The sequence below is a fragment of the Geospiza fortis genome, unplaced genomic scaffold (assembly GCF_000277835.1).
Source record: "Geospiza fortis unplaced genomic scaffold, GeoFor_1.0 scaffold138, whole genome shotgun sequence".
In the NCBI taxonomy this organism is placed as follows: Eukaryota; Metazoa; Chordata; class Aves; order Passeriformes; family Thraupidae; genus Geospiza; species Geospiza fortis.
The window spans coordinates 7,206,813-7,230,233 of NW_005054307.1; the positions used below are offsets into that span (position 1 = coordinate 7,206,813).

The 23,421-nt window shown below is 36.9% G+C and overlaps 1 protein-coding gene and 1 long non-coding RNA gene across 2 annotated transcripts; one reads left to right on the forward strand and one right to left on the reverse strand.

Moving 5' to 3' along the window:
* The first annotated feature begins 790 nt into the window (after nucleotides 1–790).
* KRIT1 (KRIT1 ankyrin repeat containing) lies at nucleotides 791–21,224 on the forward strand. The gene is made up of 17 exons (XM_005418580.1): nucleotides 791–1,174; nucleotides 1,836–1,957; nucleotides 2,245–2,404; nucleotides 3,501–3,593; nucleotides 4,542–4,671; nucleotides 6,766–7,009; nucleotides 7,297–7,412; nucleotides 7,836–7,979; nucleotides 9,095–9,251; nucleotides 9,527–9,634; nucleotides 11,271–11,427; nucleotides 13,818–13,969; nucleotides 14,604–14,770; nucleotides 16,633–16,720; nucleotides 18,413–18,619; nucleotides 18,925–19,041; nucleotides 19,499–21,224. Exons 2-17 carry the CDS (start codon nucleotides 1,856–1,858, stop codon nucleotides 19,565–19,567), a joined length of 2,211 nt encoding a protein of 736 aa, XP_005418637.1. The 5' UTR covers nucleotides 791–1,174; nucleotides 1,836–1,855; the 3' UTR covers nucleotides 19,568–21,224.
* LOC115949570 lies at nucleotides 18,596–23,382 on the reverse strand. The gene is made up of 4 exons (XR_004083011.1): nucleotides 23,295–23,382; nucleotides 22,325–22,458; nucleotides 21,921–22,071; nucleotides 18,596–19,002 (listed from the first exon to the last, which is right to left on the reverse strand). It is a non-coding gene; the product is annotated as an uncharacterized LOC115949570 (long non-coding RNA).
* Between the last annotated feature and the right edge of the window lie 39 nt (nucleotides 23,383–23,421).

The following is a 23,421-nucleotide window of genomic DNA, read 5'->3' on the forward strand; positions in this document are numbered from 1 at the left end:
TGGCCGGCGTGGCGCGGCCGGGAGTCCCGGAGGGAGCCGCCCTTCGCCTCCTCCCGGCGAGTCCTGCGGGAGGCGGGAAGGATCGGTGGTGCTGGGAGAAGCCTGGGTGAGGCGTGTGCCTTAGACCGGCACCCTTTGGAATGGGGCGGCGTTGTTAGCACCAGGGTTTGGTCGGAATCAGTGGTGGTGTCTTCTGGAGCTGGTTGTGTTTATTGTCACATCCTTACAGCACACCCCTCCCTCCCCGCCCCTTTCATCCTCACTTTTTGTTTTCTGGAATCGTATTGCAAGTCTCAGCGCTGTCGGTTTCACAGACATGCTCATTCTGCGCTGGATTTAGTGCAGAGCAGTGGCAGAGGGAGTTCACCCACTGCTTATTCACCTGTCCCGCCGCCTGTCATCCAGGTGTCCCGGCCGTACTAGTGCAGGTTCCCTCCACACAAGCCTATGACCCAAACCCTGTGTATCCAAGCACTTGTAAGGAAACCCAAGGAACAGACCTTTCCCAGCTGTGCATAAGGGATGGTTGTTTCTTTTTCCTTTCAAAATTCTTAATATCCTTAAGTATGAGTTCTCGTAAGTCAGCATAAGTCTCGTAAGTTGTTTATTTCATATTTTTAGAGTCTCATAAGTTGCTTATTTCATGTTTTTAGATGCTACTGTGAATAGCATACTAAATACTAATGTAAATACTGTAAATTTGCTACTGCAAATCATTAGCTGTTTCTCTTCAGATATTATACTGTTCACATACCATCATTGAATCCTCTAACTAATGTATTTATCTTAACTGATGGTGAAAATATCCATGCTTGTTATTTATACTGAGGTTTTTTGATATCTTTTCAGGTAGTCTTGATCCCAGGAAAAATACTGGACTAAGGGCATAGGAATCTGAAGACCTCTGTTTGTTCTAGAAGAGGTGGAGGAGCTAGAAACACTAAAATTTAAAATATGTGGAGGAATTAATCTGCAAAAAGCATGTGCTTACTGATGCTATGGAATGAAAGGGTGTTCATTTGCAGATGAAGAAAATGATCAGCTGGAAGGTGGAAATGGTCAGACATAACCTTCTTTCTGGAAGCTGATATGCGATTTTGCTTTCGGAGGTTTTCCATATAATTTCCATACAATTTTGTGATTTTAGGAATTGTCACCTTGGTTTAACAGAAGGGTAAGCAAAGCTTTTTCTTAAATCTAAATGCTTCTATCCATTTCTTTTTAGAAACTAAAGATGTATTCCTTTCAGAAACTTGATTTGAATGAATTGTGCACCAGTTTGCAGCCCCACTGAAATAAAACTAAGCAAATGAATCCATATTACGGTTTATTTTGTCAGCTTTGTTACTTGGCTGTAGGCAAGACTGTGTTCTACTTTGTGGGGGGAGATGAAAAGCAGGTATTTTCTTGAAATCCACACGGAACACATAGAAGTGCAATGCTTGTTACAGCACAATTTATAAATCACAGTGCTTGTCACTTCAAAATGGCTTTCTTTTTCAATTTCACCTCTTTTTCAGAGTTCAAAATTTCTTTGGCCTTTTGTCTGGTTTGCAAAATGGGGAAGATAGTTACAAAGTGGAAAAAAATACATTGCTTTTGTTTTAAAGATGGGTTAGAGAACAAGCTTATTTGTATCAAATCTTTATGATGTCCTATTTTCCCCTTTCATGAAAAGGAAGCAGAATTATATCAGCCATTGGCATTTCTCCAGCTAAAAAACAATAAATGAATAATGCATCAGTGGATATGAGCACTGCATCCTGAAGTTTAGTGTGCTGTTGGATGTTTTTTTTCAGCTGAACCTTTTCTTCCTGTTTATTCATTATTTCCAGTGATAAAGTAAGAAGGAGAGATGGGAAACCCAGAAAACATTGGAGATGCATACGTTGCTGTGATTCGTCCAAAAAATACTGCTAGCCTCAATTCTCGGGAATATCGAGCTAAATCCTATGAAGTAAAACTATTTCTTTTCTTTATGTATTAGTTATTTGGCTTTTTAAATAGTATGGTAAATAAGCAATAATATAACAGAAGAGAATGTAGCCTTGTCTTTTACTCTTTAGTCTGCTACAGAGGTCATTCTGATTTCACCATTCTGCTCCTCAACATTTAGTACTTCTTATATTTTGTTACTGCTTTTACAGTGGCATATTAAATAATAATAATAATAATAATTTTTTTTAAGTTCTGTGCTTCTTTCAGCTGTGCTTAAACTTCTTTGGTTTCATTATTGTTTGAAAGATTTTGCTGCTTGAAGTTCCCATTGAAGGCCAAAAGAAAAAAAGAAAGAAAGTTTTGCTAGAAACTAAACTTCAAGGAGGCACTGAGATAACCCAGAGCATCTTGGATTATGTATTAGAAGCCACCAAACCAATTTCACCAGCCAATCAGGGTATTAAAGGTAAAACCATTTTAATCTAATATACTATTGATAGCACTAACAAAATGTTTTTTAAATTGGCATGGCAAAGTTGTGCAAAAGCATGAAATTAGTATAAAGAAAGAAGATACATTTTGAGGTTCATCAAAAAAATCTAAGCCAACTATACAGCTAAAGCCTTTCATGTACCTTTGTTTTTCTTTTCTTTCCAGCTCTATAAAATGTTTACTAAATGATTGTTAATAAATGAATTTTTGTCTGTGCTGCTGCTTCACCTCAAGTTTAGATTTATAGCTAAATTTCCAGTAAACCAGATCAAAGTGGGTTTTGTATCCATAAGTTCAGCTAAAACTTGACTTGAAGTAGAGAACTGATAGATTATAAAGTCAGTTGTTCAGGGGACAGTATCTATATGAAAATATTTCTAGCAAAACTGTATTGCTTACAGATGGAATTTGATGAGTACATTTTTTTCCCTTGTTGTTACATAGCTGATCTAGCAAAGAACATCACACTCATGCTGACACATTTGTTTGAGCCAGCCTATTATTTCCAGGTTGGTATAAAGTATAATGACTGAAGGACTTCTGGTCTTTGCTGTGGACTTCATCTCCGTTGTTTATGTAGTAAAATGTTGCAGGTGGCAATAGTTGCAGCTGAGTGGATGTAACAGAGCTAATAATGCAGCAAACACAGAGTAACAGAATTAATACACATAGAGGAATGTCTTCTAAAAGCAAATACTCTGTTCCTTGCATAGTTTGGAGAATTTTAATTCGACTCACTCAGATGGCCGAAGCATTAATTATGCCCAGCTTAGTTTGTACACTGCTAAAATATGCAGCTGAGGTTGGAAAAGTTAAAAAGGGCTACAGTCATATAATTTTTCATGTTAATGGGTATATACATATTTATGTTCTTTAGTTTTTCATATGTATTTAAATTTTTTTCACTTTCTTTAAATTATAGCTCATAATCATAATTTTTTCTTCCTGGAAAGTAGGAAGATTGAGTCTGGTGAGCTTTCAGATAGCCAGCTGTAGATTTTTTCTTTGTTTTGATGATTAATTAATTGTTTTGTGGTTTGTCTGTTTTTTGTTTTTAAATAATGTGCTAGGAAAGCGTGTGGTGTTAATGAAGAAGTTTCCTCTAGATGGAGAGAAAGCAGGCCAGGAGGCATCTCTTTATATTGTTCCAACTGTTGTGAAAGGTAACATTGAGCATGATTTGTGAAGCTGCACCCATTTTAGCAGAAGTTCACTTGAGGGTTTATTTTTTTATATGACATATTTAAGTTGTATATATCTATCTCATTGATACATGATTATATTTATAATTATGTATATCTAATATATGAGATATTGATATATTTTAATATGATATATGGCTTTTTCTGTATTTAAACATTAAAAGTTGCAGGTGCAGGCAAGTGCAAAATTCTCTGAATATTTTAAACTTTGAAGAAGTTACTTAAAATCAAGGAAGAAACCTTTGGTTTAATGTATTGCCTTTGTTTTTGTAACAATAGCACACTTCTGGTTCAAGCAGTATTTGTACATTTGGTTATATTTCAAAACACGGGCCTTGTGTAGAATTTGCTGAATGCAACTCTAAGACATCCTACTCAGTTCAGTGTTCTGTACTCAGAGAAGAATAAGTAAGTCTCTAAACAGTAAACAGATTCTTGAGAAAGCCAAGTAAATTACTTGTCAAGAAAGTATTTCTAAAAATATTGAAGTAAAATGTGTGCTTTTGGGGAAACGTCTTCATTTTTGCCCTACTTATAAGAAGACTTGATAAAATCTATCAAATGAATGCTATTGTGGACTTACCAGTGCCAATACATACCCCTCCTAGTCCTGAGTCATATTCCTTTTTTTTCTGGTAACAGGATGCATTTAACATTTATTCCTCAAATGAACCTGATCACACTGATGGAATAGTGACAGAATATGTGGGGATTTTAAGGCTAACCTGTTGGGTTGTGAATTGCTATGTAAGGATTGTATGTAATTGCTATCAATTATTATTTGGAGAAAATTAAGTCACTCTAGTCTAAAGTTATAGTCTTAATTAGAGATGTGTAGCTACAAAAGATGCAGAAGGGAAAATAAGATTCTTCTCATGGATGTGTCTTCAGAGAATGTTTCTTTTTTAGATAATACGAAATATTCATACAGTCCTGGATGCCCTGTGTTCTACTGTTTACAAGACATCATGAGAGTCTGCAGTGAATCCAGCACACACTTTGCTACACTTACTGCAAAAATGTTAATTGCCTTGGATAAGTAAGAGACACCATCAGTAAAAATACATTAAAATGAAAACTTTGATGTTTTATATCAAAATATAAATTTATATTTAAAAGATAATATGTCAATGTAACACATAGTTTTTATAGCATTCTTGTGGTTAAGAAGGAAATCATCATGGTATTTTCTTCATGTTTATCAGAAATTGAAACCTTGACAACACATTTCTGAAAGTCTTTTTGCAAACTCAAGAATGGTGTGTTTATCTAAATCAAGCTTTTTGGAAGTTCATGCTCACAGTGAATGTTTTGTAAAATCATAATGTTTAATCTTCTGTAAATGACATAATTGTCATTTGAGTAAGAACATTTGCCAGAGTGAAGTAAAAATATCCTGTAATTGTATACCATTAAGATTTGCATTTAAATTAAATCTCCCTGTAGAAAGGGAGTGCATCTTCCCCAGACACACAAATTTATTTGCAGTAGGGAATTAACTTTCAGAAAGGTGATTAGTTGTTTAGCAAGTTTATAGTAGTTTGAATACATAACCAGGTTTTTTGTTGTTTTGGTGGGGGTTTTTTGTTGTTGTTTTGGATTTTTTGCTGTTTTTTTTAAACGTATCCTTAACCAAGAAATACCAGACACACTTGTGTATGAATTTATCTGCAGTAATAAAGTTAGCTGAAACATCTGGCTAATGTAAAAAATCTTGCTACAGGCTATTACCTAAAAGGTTCTGTGTGTAGGGTTTTTACAGTTTATTAGCAGAGTTGTAGTATTTCCTTGCACACCATCATATCAGTTAAATTTATTTGCTGCTTGCTGAATGCCTTCACGCTCTAAGTTCTGCTTAAGAGTGTTTCAAGCCTCACAAGAAGCCTTGGAGGTATAATAGAAAATAGTTTATATTTTTTATTCTCTATGTACATAATCTGAAACAATCCTTCTCAAAGATTCAAACTGCCATAACTAATTTATCTATCAAATATTTAGAAAAAATGCCTGAAAATACCTTAGAGGGTGTTTATAGCACAATGACTACAATTTTACTGTTCTTTCTGCCAGGACCATAAGTAAGTGAAGAGAATGCTGCTCTTGCAGGACATTATAGCTTGGATTTAGGACTTAAAAATAGGCCTAAGCATATGCACAGAACTGCAGGTTACCTTCTGCCATCCTTACGTATGCTTCTGGGACAGACAAGATCCAAGTGCTCTGTCAGTGGATGTCCAAAGCATGTACTTACTTCTCTTTCTTCTATTTCCAGGCTCAATCACTAAACAGAATTTATTGTATTCCAGCAAAGCACATTTTTACCTCAAGCTTGTGAGAAAGCATGTGCAGAAACCTAAATACAAACCTGCCTTTAGACCTTTAATGCATCACTTAATCTAACACTAAAACAATTTAACAATTTGGTAAAAATATATTTATCCAAAACTTGAGATGAACAACTTGTCCTAAGCCCTGCGTTATATTGCATATGTGGTGGGAAAAATGCAGCAGGTGTACAGTACTGACTTCCCCTGGCAGCACAGAATAAGAGAGCTCTAAAGCTCTTCAGTACTGTCAGTAGGAGTGCACTGAGAAGAGAATAAACTTCAGCAGAGCTTTATAAGAAGGCAGGTGGTAGCCTATGTGAAAGAGACTTAGCAGTTTAAAAACTGGACCTTCTGGTTTGCTGCCTTTTCCTGTCTTTCCCTAACGAAACACGTGAGTTGAAAAGCTTAAGTCAGTACAGATATTGAAACTCACCCTTAAAAAAACTGCTTTAAGTTTCAGGATTTGTTCAGAGTGGTACTGTTAATAAACTGAAAGTAAATGAAGTGTTGGTGTGGTTTTGTGGTTATAACCCGTGTTACTGTTAGTGTATAATTTCCTTCTCTAAGAGTTTGCATCCACACAGAATTGAGCAAATACAACTGTTAAACTGAGTGTGGTTAACAAATTGCACATTCAGGGAGTAATTTAGTCTTATAAAATTGCCTGTGCAAATTATAATTATTTTTTTAAATTCAAATGTGTGATTATCATATATGCAATCCCTAATCAAACAAAAGATGGACAGCATGACCAAAATGATCCTTTTCTACCTGAAAATTAATTACTTGCCTATTCTCTCTTGCAGGTGGTTGGATGAACGGCACACCCAGTCTCACTCCATCCCAGCTTTATTCAGACCATCTCCTCTTGAAAGAATTAAAACAAATGTAATAAACCCTGCCTATGCTATAGAACCTGGTCAAACAGAGAGCTCATTGCACATGGGTTATACTGCCCTGGAAATAAAGAGTAAAATGCTGGCATTGGAGAAAGCAGATATGTGTATCTATAATCCTTTGTTTGGATCTGACCTTCAGTATACCAATAGGGTAAGAACTGTATTTTCATTTTGTATTTGTGAAACAGACATACATTTTCATTTTAGAGTTCATTCATTTATTTGATATGAGTGTGTGCTCACATCAGAGTTGTTTATCTAGCAGTAAGTGTGCACTAGTTCTTCAAATCCTTATATTTGATCTTAATTCTTTTTAATTATAAAAAATGTTACTGTCATAACTTTGGCTTTAAGAGAATGCCTGACTGGAATGGGGGATTGTTTAGCCAAATCTCAGTAAGATATTTTTTCAGTTGTGTTTAAATTATGTCTTCACAGGTTGACAAGGTGGTGATAAATCCATACTTTGGCCTTGGAGCCCCAGACTATTCAAAGATTCAGATTCCTAAAAGAGAAAAGTGGCAACGTAGCATGAGCAGTGTCACAGAGGACAAGTATTATGTTACATTCCTTTTTCATTAAAGGATAATTTTGTTTTGTTTTATTTTACAGTAGCACTTGGTAGACTTAAAATGAGATTCCTATTACTTTATGCTTCACTGTAGAAATACATATTTTAAATGAAATTCTATTTGAAATCTTAAAGTATTGAAACACAACAGTTAAAGAATGAATCAAGAAAGGTGTAAATTATAAACATTAGAGTAGCATTTCTTACTCTAATAGATACAGCTGTGGCTTGATTTCTGCATGACAAAAAACCTATTTGGATTAACTACTGGCACATTTTAGCTGCACAAACTTTTATTCTTCATGTAGATCTATGGTTAGTGCTATGTTAGTAACTAAAAAAGTTGATGTTCTCAATTGTAATATTTCTAAATGGTGTTTTTCCTGCTTCCCCTTTTAATTCCTAGGGAACACCAGTGGGTAGATGATTTCCCTCTTCACCGCAGTGCTTGTGAAGGAGACTCTGATTTACTAAGCCACCTTCTGGATAAAAAGTTTTCTGTTAATCAGTTGGATAGTGACCACTGGGCACCAATCCATTATGCATGCTGGTGAGTCAAGCATAGTTTTGCCAGTCGAGTGCATTCTAGCTGTCATGATTCTTTAGTGCTATGATTTATGTAATTTATCAGCCTCCAAAAGAAAAAAAAAAAAAACCTCTAGACTTTTTGTGCTTTCATTATAATATATGCTAGTGTTAACCTTCTGAAGAGAAGCATTGCTTCAGGTTTTGAGATTATTTTAATTTGAATTGGTTTTTGGGGAGATCAGTGGTGGAGATCATGTCATCACTTACTTATTGCCTCTTGTATCTCTCCTGACTCTTCTAATTTCTGCTGGAGGCACTGGGTCTACTTTATCATGGTAACTTCCACAGTCCGTGTTGGCTTAAGCCTGTGAGCAGTTTTAGAGCCCAGCAGTAGCTGAGCTGAGCATGTTTTGGTGCTGGACACATTCTAAGTGGGAAGCTGGACTAGGTGATTTACAGAGGTCAACATGTCTGACTGTAACTCTGTGATTTAATCTGTAAGTACTTGAAAGCTTTTCTCAGTCATAGAAATGCTTTTGTTTTATCTTTATGGAAGTTAGTTTTTTGTATATATAGTGGCCAGTATGTCTGTTGATAGGAATAACATGAAAATCAAACTTGATTATAAAAAGCTCACATTCTTACTTGCTTTTTAGTGTTTGTCAGAAAGTTTGTAAATACTTTATACATCAAATATACACAAGAGTTACCAGTTATAAGTATGGGGGTTAAGAATCATCAAGATCCATCTGCATGACAAGCAGAAGCTGAACTCTGATTCTCACACTGATTATTTTTTTCCAGACAAAACTGGACTCCATTCTGCCATGACTGAATTGCTGCAACTAACCAAACTTAGCTAGCTTAAAGCAAGGTTCTGTTTGTCTATCATGAATCCAATCAATGGTTACTAGAACAGTGATTACCAAAGAAATGTAGAACTGATATTAATTTCTACAAACTTAATTATGTTCCATTGTATCTGATGTAATTTGAAAGCTAAAAACTCTTCAGTGTGGAAAAAACACACACTTTTTCATAAATAGGACCATCTAAAAAAACACTTTTTCATAATTAGGACCATCTGAAAAAAATTATGTATTTGCTGTATCTGTTCTGATTTTAACATGTCCGCAGGTATGGAAAAGTTGAAGCCACTCGAATGCTGTTGGAGAAAGGGAAATGCAATCCAAATCTTTTGAATGGTCAACTTAGCTCTCCTCTTCATTTTGCTGCTGGAGGTGGGCATGCTGAAATAGTACAAATTCTACTAAATCATCCTGAAATTGACAGAGTAAGTCCTGTTTGTGTATAGAAATAGCAGATTTAGCAACAGTTTCTACAGTTTCTAGCTTGTGTATGAGCAATATTTTGGTGTCAGATCAATGATCTTGTTTAGCAATTACTGAAAAATGGTTAAATGTTTTTGATTACCTCTGCTTTTCCCATTGTGTATCAATTAAATGTTTGAACTCTGGTGTCAAGGATTTTAATTATTGCAAAAATGTGTAAATATTTACCTTTCTCTAGTGAAATCAATGTAGAATGGGTGTTTCTGTTTGTTTGTAGCACATCACTGATCAACAAGGAAGATCTCCATTGAATGTCTGTGAAGAGAACAAACAAAATGACTGGGAAGAAGCTGCAAAACTACTGAAGGAAGCCATAAATAAACCTGTATGAGTTTATTTTCTAAATATTTTAAAGTTTGTAGTTAATTTGCACTTAATCTTTTAGAAGAGCTAGAGTCACTTCCGACTGTTACTGGAAACGTGCAGCACATTGAAATTGTTAGTGTAAATATTGGCAAACTGGCATTTTGTCTCTTTAAATGTTTCTGCTCTGTTTCATGGCTCAAGAAATACATGTAAGACATGTAAACATGATGCTCCAATTTATTTGTAGGAGCATCACATCAGCTACTGATTTTATGTCCTTTTTTTGATCATGCAACCATCCGCTTTCTTTATGCATTCTTATCTTATATGTTGATAAGCAGGAGCATTCACCTGGCTAAATGTAGGCTTCTATGAAATAGGCTTTTCATCAGTTAAAGCCTCACTGCAGGCTTCCTTGGCAGCCAGTGGAGTTTTAGCCAGGATAGGAAACAAAATTTACAATGCAATTTTTCTTACCCTGAAGTAGATTTAAAATTAGTCAAATGATATAAACCCACTTGTTTCTTTTCTTTGACTTCAGATGCAACCTATATCCCTGTAAGTAGGTGGTACTAAACCTGTCAGTTTTTCAAGATGTTTTAAATTATCTTCATTTCACTCTGCATGAATGATTTCCAGAATAATAAAGGAAGGAACTGACCTTCATTTTAAGGATCTTACTGTGCAGTAGATCATGTGATGGTTTGTCTAATGACTCTAAAGACTAAGGACATGTTTTAAGTAGATTTCAGAGTGTAATGTATGATGTTATGTTGTCATTTACTACTATTTAATTAATACAATATATAAACTCCCCCTATAAACTACTGCAGTAGGAATGACAGTGACAACTGCAGCAAAAATAGACTGATGTTTTCCATTCCGACCTCATTTTCAATCAGTTGTCATTTTCCAAGCCATCCATCTTTTTTTTCCAGAAGTTTTTAGGAACTCAATTCTTGATGACTTAGTAGATTTGAGGAAGAGAAATAACAAATTCCTGAAATATTTTTATTCAAGCAGGTGAAACATCTAATTTGTTACAGAAATGAAAACAAGACACTTCATTGATTTATGACTTGTGCATGTATGCTTTAAGCACCTGATTTGTTTATGTATGTCTTTCAGGAGACATACTGTGGGCTCACATGCAATTCAGTGAAAGCTATTGGAGTTCTGAAGGGGAAAATTATTTATTATCTATAAGATTTATTTAGATTCTATTACAGGAGCACTATAATATTTAGTGAGATTGTATTCTTGTAGTGGGTTCTGAGTAAAGGGTGGTGCTTCCCTCTAAAAATAAGTCTTTTTTGTATAGAGTGGAAAAATTCATAACCTGCCAGTAATAGCAAAGTGAACATTTTGGGATATGCATAGACCCCAGATCCCTCAGGGAACTTTTAAATACCTACTTGCCTTGGAGTTCAACAGAAGTCCTCAGAATACCAGCAAGATCTTTCTTGGAGTTACTGTTGTAAAAAACACAGTATAAGAACTTGCACAGAACATGAAACAAGCAATTTGGGTAAATAATAAATATGTAGGAATTGTGCAATGTTCTTTTTCCCAACATTATGGATGTTGCTGATAAAAACACAAACAGAAAGGATCTTAACAAATTGTTTGTGTAATATGTTCCCATTTTTATGTAGTATGAGAAGGCACGGATTTATCGTATGGATGGCTCATATCGCTCTGTGGAGCTGAAGCACGGAAACAACACAACTGTCCAGCAGATAATGGAGGGCATGCGCCTCTCTCAAGAAACTCAGCAGTACTTCACTATCTGGATCTGTTCTGAGAACCTCAGTAAGTAAAAGGGACAATGGTTATACTTGAGGGTTTATCATTGTTTATTTCTGTTTGCCTTTAGGAAAAAGTAATGCTGTCTTAGGAGAGTAGGAGACATGCTCTCTGACAGGCTTCACAGCCTGATGTCTCCAATGGGGAGAGCTTCTCTGTTTTAGCTTTTTCTTTGGGTACCCTCAGTAGGTCTGACTGTATCACTCTGGCACCTACCATGTATTTCATCCAGGAATATGAGGCTGTTCCAGTTTGCCTTTCTGTTAAAGGGCACCTTGCCTGTCATAGCCTTACTAGTAGCTTATCCTGGATTTATCCATATTTTTCTTCCCAGACTATCTGACTTTGTGTCAGATGCATGTAGTTGCTTTTACCAATGTTTAGTCTTTTTAAAACTACTAATTAAAGTAAGATAATTAATGTTTTTTCATTAGGTTCTTTAATCATATGAATTTTCTTGTGTTCTGCAGCAAAATAATTTTTGATAAACAAGTTTTCAAATATATTTGATGGGAGAGAATTCTGATGTAAAATGTCATGTTTATATTTATGGTATTTTTGGTATTTCTGATCTAAATTCTAATAATCTCGCATGGCTTAACCTCCTCAATACTATTCTGCTTAGCCAACACCAACTATGAACAAACCCGCAGCCAAATCCTTCTACTTACATGAGACCTTCAACCCCTTCTACCACTCATAGCCACCTGATGACTCCTAGCTAACCTAACAAACATAGCCCTTCCTCCAACAACAAACCTCATAGCAGAACCAACTATTGTAATCGCACTTTTCAACTGATCCGCCTTCACGATTCTCCTAACAGGAGCCGCAATCCTAAAAGAGATTATAGTTTTTATTTGAGATACATACTAGAACATAAGTAGAAGCCCAAGAATCAACAAGTGTGATTGGGTATTTTCAGATAATGTGGTCAACAGAACTGCTGCAATGTGATAGCTATGGGACACCTTGTGGATTACAAAGCTCAGTTGTGGTCTGGTAGGATACTGTGTTGAGAGTGTCACTAACACAGAAGCCTTGCATTTAAAATTTTGTTTACTGTTGCCAATGCTGCACTACAGTGGTATTGTTACTTTTTTTTAAAGTAGCTCTAACTATTGCAGGAAATCTTTTCTTTATTTTTCTTTAATCTTTTTCTTCCAATGTCATACCATTGGCCTTCTTACTTTGTTGTATTGCCACATGACTACTGTAACCTCAGCTACACATAAATGTTAATGTGAAGAAAGTGCTTGAGGGTTAAAGTCTTGCTGCTTTTGCCTTTTCTAAATATGTATGTAATGTTTTCCTAAAATCATTGAGGTATTACATTGCATTTGAGGGGAAGAGCTCACTGATAAATTGTTTGTGTAATAGCAAGTAATTCTCTAGATATTTAGCCTAGATTTGAAAATGAACTCCTGATTTATGGCTTCAAACAACTAATTGCAAGTTTCATTATAAAGTATGTTGCAGTTTGTGTACAACTGTAAGGACAGTAGGTTTCTTGCTTGTGGAACAGATGATGCTTTTCTGTGTTTGAATGTTAAGATGGATAAGTTAAGTGAACAGATTGTTCCCAGTGAAAGATGTTGTGCTATAATGTATCCATTTACGCTTTTCACATGATGGGAAATGGCACCATGTGAAAGCCAAAGCAGTGAGGGTGAGGCAGATAGAGCGTCCTAGAACCTCACTCCTAAGAAAACCAAGTGATAACCCAAGGACAGGCAGGGTCAGTGAGTAAGCCAAAGATACAGACTCTAGTACATAATAGGACTGCAGCTGAAAGCTCTGTATCAATTTCTCAGCTCTCATATACACAAGAGAACGTGAAACATTGATTGACTTTAGCCTGTTAAGAATCAAGACATTTTACAGATTAAAAAGAACAATGTCTTCTCAAAAGAAGAATGTCTGTGCTGAAAAGTTTATGTTTTATATATATATATACAAAAAGGGCAAATAAATTTATAAAATAAATTATATCTGTATTTTTCTGTCAGAAGTAAGATTATTGGACTTTATATATCTCTGTATTTCTCTACAATAATAGAGACAAGAGTCTCTCATGTTTTTTTCCTGTGTTTTTAAGGCCAGTCTTGGTACTCCATTAAATTTTTAAATAGCACTTCACTCCTGAGAAACTGAAAATAACAAAGTTTCAACACTATTGCATTTAGCAAATTGATGATAAGAGTTTTGTCAATAAATCCGTATTTTCAAAACCTTTTCTATATAGCAGTTTAGAAAACATAGGAAAATGCTTGTTAATGAATCCTCAATTTCAGGTACACTGGGTTTGGTGCAGCATTTAATTATTTATGTGTATGTGTGTGTCTGTGCTGGGTTACTCTGTTTGTTTATTTGGAAACAAACCTGTTATTTTTCAGGTCTCCAGCTGAAGCCATATCACAAACCTTTGCAGCATATTCGAGACTGGCCTGAAATATTCACTGAACTGACAAACTTGGATCCTCAAAGGGAAACTTCACAGCTTTTCCTGAGAAGAGATGTGAGACTTCCACTGGAAATAGAAAAAAAGGTCAGCACCTGGAAGTGAATGAAATTATGGTCAGACTCAGAACACTCGAATCATCAACACTCAGTGTGTATAGTGACTGTAGTAATTTCCAAACTTATTTAAACCTGACATCTCCTTTTCTGTAATGGTTTGAGTCTTCACATTTTTCCCTTCCTCTCTCTTGCCTTCCTGCCCTCTCTTTGTTCTCTCTCTCTCTTTCTCACTCTCTCAGTTGGGTTTATCCAATGTCTCCATGTGTCAATCTCTGTCTGTCATACAGCTAAAAACAACCTGCTGATTTTATTCCTTGTGCTGTTTTCCAGTTATTTAATTGGTCAATTTCAATGGTATTATTCAAACATATTACCAAAAATGGATTTATGGGGCAAGAAATCCACAGATACCAGTATTTCTGTGAACTTTTTGATTGGGCATTGTGTGCTAGTTGCCTTTCATTTGTGTGTTAGGTCAGTGAAGTGTTGAAGTAAATGAGTGAAAAACAATGCTTCTGTTACAAAGCACCACTAAAATGTACACTTCAGTCAGGATCACACCTTTGTCTTCTGTCTCTGAATCAGTGAGGAATGCTATTCATAGTTTCTAAGCTTACTTTCCTTTTTACAAATAAATAATATTATTTAAATCTTTTTAACAGATTGAGGATCCTTTGGCTATTCTTATACTTTTTGATGAGGCCAGATATAATTTACTGAAAGGTTTTTATACATCACCTGATGCAAAGCTGATTACACTGGCAAGTCTGCTTCTACAAATAGTCTATGGAAATTATGAGAGCAAGAAACATAAACAGGGCTTTCTAAAGTAAGTATGTGTTTAAAATTTAAAATTATGGGTTAGATTTAGTATTTTTAGATAGTACTTCCTATGGAACCCTCAAACTTAAGGTATGATATATTTGTTGGTTTTCTTCATCACTGAGCTATAGTTCAGAGTAATCATGTAACCCTTGTAGCATTAATGGAAGTTGGGCATTGTGTGTGAAATTGTATTAATCTTAATTATTTCAGTCCTAGACAGAGGGGTGGAGGTTCTGTAGTGTGTGAAATCTGTCCTGAGATACAGTAATACCAAAATAAACAACAGTAATTATTGAAGGGTTCTGACAGGACTGAGGCCTTGAGGAATGTTGAAGAAACATCTTACTATGGCAGTTGGACCAATGTCTGGGATTGATTTTCCCTCTTTGGACAGACCATGCAGCGATACTGTGTCTCTTCTGTCATTTGTAGGAGAAATGCTGTACTAAATTAGTCAAACCCATAGCACCAGTAGGGCTCAGCCAGATGGTATTTTTCTCTCCCCTTCTCTCTGCATGCCAGCAGAACAGTAGCTGAGCTATTTTGGGATGACTTGTTCTTCCCACATACATTTCTGCACCAGTATCTGAGCCATGAGGATTCCAGTTCTCTGCTGTGTGCACCTTCACCCCCTGCTGTCTCCACCTCGATTAATTCATGGAACAGCAGCTGTGCTGTTCTGGAATGCTGCTGTGCTTCTCATCTTCTCTTATTCACAGCATCAGCTGAGCTGCCTTGGCCTGGTGGGTTTTTGCATGTATTGTCCTGCAGTTGCACAGCCAGTCAATGGAGCATGAGGGGAACAGGATTTAAGTGGGACTGCCCTCCTGTCCGAGTGTGCAGTTCAGTATGGCTGAGTTTTGTCTCAAACTACTCCCTGCTGCCTCCCAGCAGCTGCAGGGTGCTGTCCTCTCCACACTGAGGCCTATCAGTCTTGTGGTTCCAAGTTCATCCTGCTCAATGGAAGTGTTTGGCTCTACAGACAGGACTACCTGCAAAGATAGGTTGGGCTAGATAAAAAGCCATTTGGACATGCTTTCCATCCACATTCACACAGTTCTTCTTCTTACATATAGATGAGGAGTTTCATAATCTGTTTTTCTTTTTGTAGTTGACATAAATGTTCACTAAAAGACTGGTAGTTCCAAAAATACATCCCTAGTTGTTGTTTGTATGAGAGTATCGTTGACCTTAAAGATCTGATGCACTGTCCTGTGCAGGGTTTTTGCTTGGCAGAGCATATATACTGCCAAATACCATTAAGACCTAGTGAGGTAACCTATTTAAAGACTGTCTTAATTGTACATAAAAGCAAACTAGTAAAGGCTTGCATTCTTCCTTTTAGTTTTTTTTGTTTCCTGCATCTTGGATTTTTAAAAAAAGGCAGTTGATATAAGTAGCTTCTCTTTCATGCCATGTAATATATAACTTCAACATGGAAATTAATTGGGCTGAGTCCTTGGTAGTGCTAACTGCAGGAGTGGAAGGAAGAGTATCTACAGTCTGTTGTATTTTCTGAGTGTGTGATATGCTGATGTAAATGGCATTTTGTATATAATTTTGGCTTCCAATCTGGAATTCACCAAACTGCTCTCCAGCCAAGTATGAGTTGTGTGTTCTGCTGGCATTTCCTCTCCATGCCATGTCCATGATGTGTGACACAGAGTGTATAATGTAAAGCTGGATCTTCATTAACTGAGAATTGCAGTGTATCTTAGGAAACCATCTCATCTGATGAGGCTAGATGGAGTAGGAGCTGACTGTCTAGCTCAGTATATGACTTGAAGGTACACTGTGGCAGACATTGTTCTTTTTTCTTACTTTGTTTAGTGAAGAAAGATTTTGTTCCTCTTTGTTTTTTCTTAGTGAAGAAAATCTTAAATCTATCGTACCAATAACTAAACTAAAAAGCAAAGCTCCTCACTGGACAAACAGGATACTTCATGAATACAAGGTAAGATAAATAAGCAGGTAGTAGAAAATCCCGTTCTTAAACATTTTGGACTGTTTGGTTGTCAATTAATGAACAGAAATACTGGTATAAAAAGCTAAAAATGTGTATGCTCTGAATTTTTAAAATTCATTGTGGAATATATTTCTTGTACAGTTACAGATCTCTTCGTTAGAAGAAAATGTGTTTGTTATCTGTTCATTTACCTTCAGTGTTAGCTCTGTATTGGGCACAATTCCAATTCAGGCATAGGTGTGAAAAAATCTACTCTGATTTAAATTTCCATGTCCACCTGTAGGCAGTAGATCCCCAAAGTCCTTTTTGTCAGTGTAACTTGTATCTTAGGGATCTGGTAGTGCTGCTGATGTGCATGTGCACACACACACACAGAGACACAGACCCCTTTGTTTAGAGCAGTTCATTGAGCAAAAATTTTAAATTTTTTGGACTTGGGCTGCTTGTGTAAAAATGCATCTGACCGAGGGCTGTGGGTCCCAAATGAGGTCAGATTAAATTTGTAGTCTTCACAAGAAATTGTGGAAAAAGTGAGGTGTGTCAGAAGAAGAACTGTACCAACTGATGTGCATCACTAAAGGTAGCTGCCAGAAAACATTGCAGAGGCACCTGGTCAATGTTTTCAAACCTTGCTCCTCTTTTTGAGAGGAGATTACTCAGTCATAAACTTTCTTTTGGTGCTCACACCTTTTTTGTCAGAAATTAGCAGATCATTCCTATTCTTTCTAATAGAGATGAAGGAGGGGATGATGGTGCTCTAAGACTATGGTGTAGCAAAGTCATCTACTCTGTCATCAAATTATATATAAGAATGAGCATAGCTTTCTTGACTTCTGCTTTTGAGACATTATTTTGGGGTGTGGGGCACGGGGGGAAGAGGAAAGAAGTTGCAGTCTTTTGTTCTGAAGATTTTACATGTTAGAAATGACTGTGTAGAATTCAGACAAGCTGTAAGGCAGGGTATGGATCCAGAGAGGCTGATCCTGTCTATCACACCCACAGTCATGGCCCCCTAACTGTTGAAGATTTGTGTTCTCCCTCGTGTCTGTGCCTTCTGATCTTGTCCACAGCCCAACCAATTTTTTATTTGTTAGAGTGGTTGTTATCATTCTGGTTTGAGGAGCACTCCAACAGTAGTTTGTTCTGACTGCTGCATTCAAGAAGAGTAAGGAACAGAAGCCTGTCTCATTCTGAATGAAGGCTCCACTAATGAAAAGAGATCTGCACCTCTCTTTTGCTTAGAAAAGAAAAAACCATCCATGTTTTTGGAAGGAAGTACTTGCTCATCTTACCATGTCTCACTGGATTGGACTCCTTAAAAGAAGAAAGAATACTTAGTTTTAAGGATTGTGATGCATATGGTGTCAGATGGGTGTATGGCTGCTGATCCCAAGTCCCAGTTACTTCTGGGAGAGGCAAAGCTGTGGGGCCCTTCAGAGGCTATGTGTCTGTGCTCAGATTTCCAAGGCTCTTACAGGTATCTGGGTTTTGCCTCAGCCTCTTCTAGGACTTGAGCCTTTCCATGGCTCGAAGGTTTAACTTAGCTGTGGGAAGATGGTTGATGGGAAGGCACTTTGGAAATAAGCATTTAGTAGGGATTGCACTGAACAGTGAATTTTCTTCAATCAATCATAACTGTTTGGAAGGACTTGTTGATTGCCATTGTTTCTTTATTTTTAGAATCTCAGCACCAGTGAAGGTGTCAGTAAGGAGATGCATCACCTTCAGCGCATGTTCTTGCAGAATTGCTGGGAAATTCCTACTTATGGAGCAGCTTTTTTCACAGGACAGATATTCACCAAAGCAAGTTCAAGTAGCCATAAAGTCATCAAAGTGTATGTAGGAGTAAACGTAAAAGGGCTGCACCTCCTCAACATGGAAACAAAGGTCAGCTTAAGTGAACTGCCAGTGATAACTATAAAACTTCATTCTCTTCTCTTAAATCTTTGTACTAGAAGTGATTTCCCATACAACTGTTTTGTTAAACTTGACTAAAAATTTCCAAGATTTTAAGGTCTTCATAAGTCACCAACAAAGTCTTGTATTTTTTCACTTTACTACTTTATAAGCTACAACTGCATTGTGGAACGTAGTGGTTTAAGTCTGAATCTTGTCTTTGTAAATGAAGGGAAGTTCAGTTTGCAAGTATGGAGGATATTTTCTGAGTGATAGTTTCCTACATTTGGTCATAGGCTTTACTCCTCAGCCTAAAGTATGGTTGCTTTATGTGGCAGTTGGGAGATGGAGATACATGTTTTCAAATCCACAGTCTGGAAAACAAAATGAGCTTTATTGTACATACCAAACAGGTAAGCACTATCATTTTACATCCTTTATGTTCAATTATATTTTTCCTAAATTAGATACACAAGCCTCTTTTCTCTTGAGATTAACCACCCTTGCACAATATAAAAGAAGCTTAAGCCAAGCCCTGACAAAAATGATTTTAAAACTTTTAATATACTTCAGAATGTTTGCTTGTTTTCTTACCATGTGACACCTTCAGAATTCAAAATACATAAAATGCATCTATAATCATTAGGATAAACCTTTTGTTTAATTGAAACTGTTTCTTGCATATGCCCAATCCCTCATTCTCTTAGATTAATTCCAAATATAATGAGATTCAGAGAGCTGGAGCCACTAACTTTGTGATCAAAAGTAATGGAGTTTGAGATTGGATAAAGCTGAGAATTGCTTTTGTCACGTGCTTGATTGTCATAGTTCTGAAATGCTGATAGAATTCAATTGCATCTCTTTACATAGGCAGGACTCGTTGTAAAACTCCTGATGAAATTAAATGGCCAGCTAATGCCAACTGAAAGAAACGAGTGATGGAAATGAACAAGAGTTACGAGATGGCATCCGATGGCTGAGCAAAAAACAACTTGTTCCTCCTCGTAACAGGACTTCCATGTATATGAATTTTACACAATAGAAAAGTCAATTTGTACAGTTTTTTAACTTTGTACAGAAGCTGCATGGTTTATTTTTTTAAAAAAACTATACAACATATCTATTATTTTTATAAGTATTTTTGTGTTTCATATATTAACTATTGTAGGGCTTGAGCTTAACCAATAAAGCTGATGAAATCTAAATGGTTTACCAAGTTTGACGAGCATGAATCCAGTAAAGCTGTTGTTCCCAGAGAAATATGGGACTACCAGTGCCATTAAGCAAGTCTCAGTTAACCTATTTACCTTTCGTGTCATTGTGTGGAACATCAAGGAGGTGGTATATGTTGCAGTATTTTGTAGACACCCTCTATTTTTAAGATACTATTGATATGCTTAAAAGACCAGTTAGACCTTTGAGCAACTACTTTTGATAAACTCTTGTTTTTTATTTGGTTTCTGACAAACATTTTAGCTCTCTTTATTTTTACTCTTAACTTTCTCATACTTTGTATTCATATTTATTCTAAAATCCTGCATGAGGATGCCAAAAGGGAAATACTTTAAATCATTCAGAAGCCATATTGAATGTTTAGCATGCATGTTTTGTAAAATGGATTTTTACTTTTGCTGTGCAATATAAAATGTATGTATGGAGGAGAGGGAGACAGGGATTTACAGATGAACCTTACTCAGAGGACTTCAGAAAGTTTTATAAATCCTACCCTGGATTGCAACACATATGCAGTAACAAAAGCTCATACAGGAGGTACTAAGTTATTTCTCTTAAATTAATTTTCTTGCTAACTAATTCAGTTTCTTCAGGCTAAAAGCAGTGCAGGGTGCAGGAATGAAGATGACAAGGAAGTCAGAAACAGTTTATAAGCATTCTGCCTGCTCTTTGTAGAGTCAGGGTTGGGCCCCCACAAGTTGGGTCCCAGGTGTAAGGTGGGATTCTATGCAGTCTGAAACATATCCTTGTACATTAAAATAGAATCTGTAACACAAATCTTTGAAGTTTCTGGTTGTATTTCAGGGTTATAAGTGCACTTGACTATTTCTTCTGTGTAAACTGCATGCTAAAAACAGTGTGCAATATTTTGTAAAGAAAAGCTTTTATAAAAAATAAAAATTAGCACTTGCCTCTAAGTTTTCAAATAAAAGCTAAAATGAATGTGAAGAACTGTGCTGTTGTATAGTAACTTTACTCATATCTTACTAGTAACTGCAGTTTAAGAAATTAAAGTAGTAATCTGTTTAAAACATGAACAGGAGACTTGTATTTTGTATTCTTCTTAGCAAGCTGTACTTTTCTACTTAAACTTCACAGGCCTAAATTTTCATGGATTGTTATGCTGTATTTAAGGTAAATAATGCAACAGTCAGGTGCTTCATCGTGCATCCCTGCTATCACTTGGCACTGGTATCAGAAATACATTTCTCTACATAGCACTTTCTTAGAAAACTAGAGGAAGATGTTAGGAAGGTGTGTCAGTTGCCTATGTAACTATATTATCAATATGCCTTATTGCTGTATAGTCCTTTCTGCTAAATTCTTATTTATTACTACCTAATAAATTGTTTGCAACAAGTCATACTTGGTGTTTCTATTTTTATAGCCAGCATGAAGGTGCCATCAAGTGTTACACCAAGCCGGTGTTATTACCAAAGGGCGGTAGTTAGTAACAGGCTCATCTTTGTAAGGTATGTAAAAGAGCATCAGGGAGGACCAGAGGAAGAGTCCCATGGCTCTAAATTAAGGTAGTGCACCTTGGAAACTGCTCAGGAATTTACCAGGTAAACTGGAAACTCTTCATTTTGGCAGGACAGAAGTTTGCAGATGTTGCACACTGAGCAGCAAGAGCCCAGCCCTGCTGTCCAGAGGCTTCTGGCACCTGGGTACACAGGAGCTTGCACTGCCCTGCTGGGGCAAGGCAGGTGTGTGCTCTCCTTTCATCTGGAAGCAGGGAAATAAAAAACGGGAACAGAGAAATCCAACACCACTGAGACAGACCATTAGTAACAACCCTCATATCACTACCAAAAAAACCCCAATGAAAATGAGCTGCAAGATGGGCAAAGCTGACACTTGTGCCTTTGTAAACATGAGACGCCCAGCTCACCACCTACAGTCCATCTAACAAGCACTTTCTTAAAAAGCAAGAACCTGTACAGCTGCCAAAAGCAAAGATTTGAGTAGAACACTCAGCCAGGCCCTGTAAGGCAAAAGAGTAACTGAGAACTTAAAACTGTGAAAAACAGGCAGGATTTTACCAAGTGGAATAACGGACCCCAGTGAGCAGCTTGTTCAAGAGAGAAGCCTTTGGTCCTGGGATGATGTCTTGCTGCTGCTTGGTGCAGGGAACCATTGCTCCAGGGAGGTGGGAGTTTCCCAACCATTGTCAGCTTACATCTGGATGCAGTTTGAAGCTGGGCTGTTGACTGAAAAAAGAAATACAGGTTCAACAGAAACAACATACATGGTTTGCAAAAGCTCTGCTTTACCTTAATTGTTACTACTATAGGGTAAAGATATAAAAATAATGTACAAAATTACTATTCTATATAAATTTAAATATAATTTGTAATTACATAAAAATTAAGTAAAACCTATATTCATATAGAGGTAATTAATCTGGAAATCCTCTCCCTTGGAAGAAATAGACTGAAACTATTCCACCAAAACTGTCCTTACTTCATAAATTGATGGAGCAGAATGTCAGTAACAACCAGTGATAGCTCTCATGTTCCCTGGAAGAATTGTCAAGGCTTGTAAATACGAAGGAGCTCTTTCTCAATCACTTCAGCACTGATGAATTTCCTTTGGCCCTGAAAAGTGTTGAAACTTAGGAATTGCAGGCAACAAATTGAAAACTTTACCAGATCCCATAGCTGACATTAAGAGTTTGAAGATACTCAGCATTGATTCCATGCACATCTCAGCATTCACAAGCGTTCACTGCTAACTCCACTCATCTAGTAATACTCAGCACATGTGAGACCTTGATATAGGGTTTACCACAGGATATCACGCGTTTTAAAAACCTACAAGAATATTCATTCAGTAACAAGCTTATGCTTCTGCCTGTGCACCTTTTCCAGCTGATAAAAGTACTCAGAACTGATGACAACAAATAGTTTCTTTCAGATTTAGTAGGGAATTTATGTTTCTGAACTTTGCAAAAATTTATTTAAAAGCACTATAGATAATCTTTGCAACCGTACCCTGTTGAAATGTCTCATTGTATGTAATTCCTGCTAGATTCTCCAGATTTACACATTTAAACTTTAGAAACTGAGTGGACTCAGTGGATGAACAAAGACTGCCTCGAAAAGACCTACCCAAACCAGCATTTTCCGGAAATGCATTAAGATACATTCCCGTTGAATTGAAAAACTGTACGTGGACAACAAGCTGACCTCAGCTGTGATGAGCTCTCTGTTTCCAAACGCAGCTTTGTGCACTATTTGATCTTAATCCCTCACATCTCAGTGGAAACTCATTTCAAAAACAATACGCCGAATTTCTGACATTAAACATTTGGCGCATCCGGAATTAAACACAAATATGCCGTCCCCGTTCTCCGGGCACTGCGCAGCCTTACAAACCAGCGCCCTGGGCTGTCAGCGGGGGCGCCGGCAGTGATGCCCGAGGCACGGCTCACCGTCATAAGCCTCATTTCGCCGCGGAGAACCGCCTTGTCCGGCTGCTCGAGGACACCCACCGTTTCAAACACCCAGCGCCGCAAACACCCAGGCGCCGAGCGCTGTGGGGCCGAGCCCTGAGGGGGC

Bases quoted from the DNA above. Each gene is read 5' to 3' on its own strand.
- KRIT1 (XM_005418580.1), top strand. From the start codon at position 1,856: ATGGGAAACCCAGAAAACATTGGAGATGCATACGTTGCTGTGATTCGT. The intron at 1,958-2,244 runs GTAAAACTATTT...ATTGTTTGAAAG, and splicing joins ATCGAGCTAAATCCTATGAA to ATTTTGCTGCTTGAAGTTCC. The intron at 7,010-7,296 runs GTAAGAACTGTA...ATGTCTTCACAG, and splicing joins ACCTTCAGTATACCAATAGG to GTTGACAAGGTGGTGATAAA.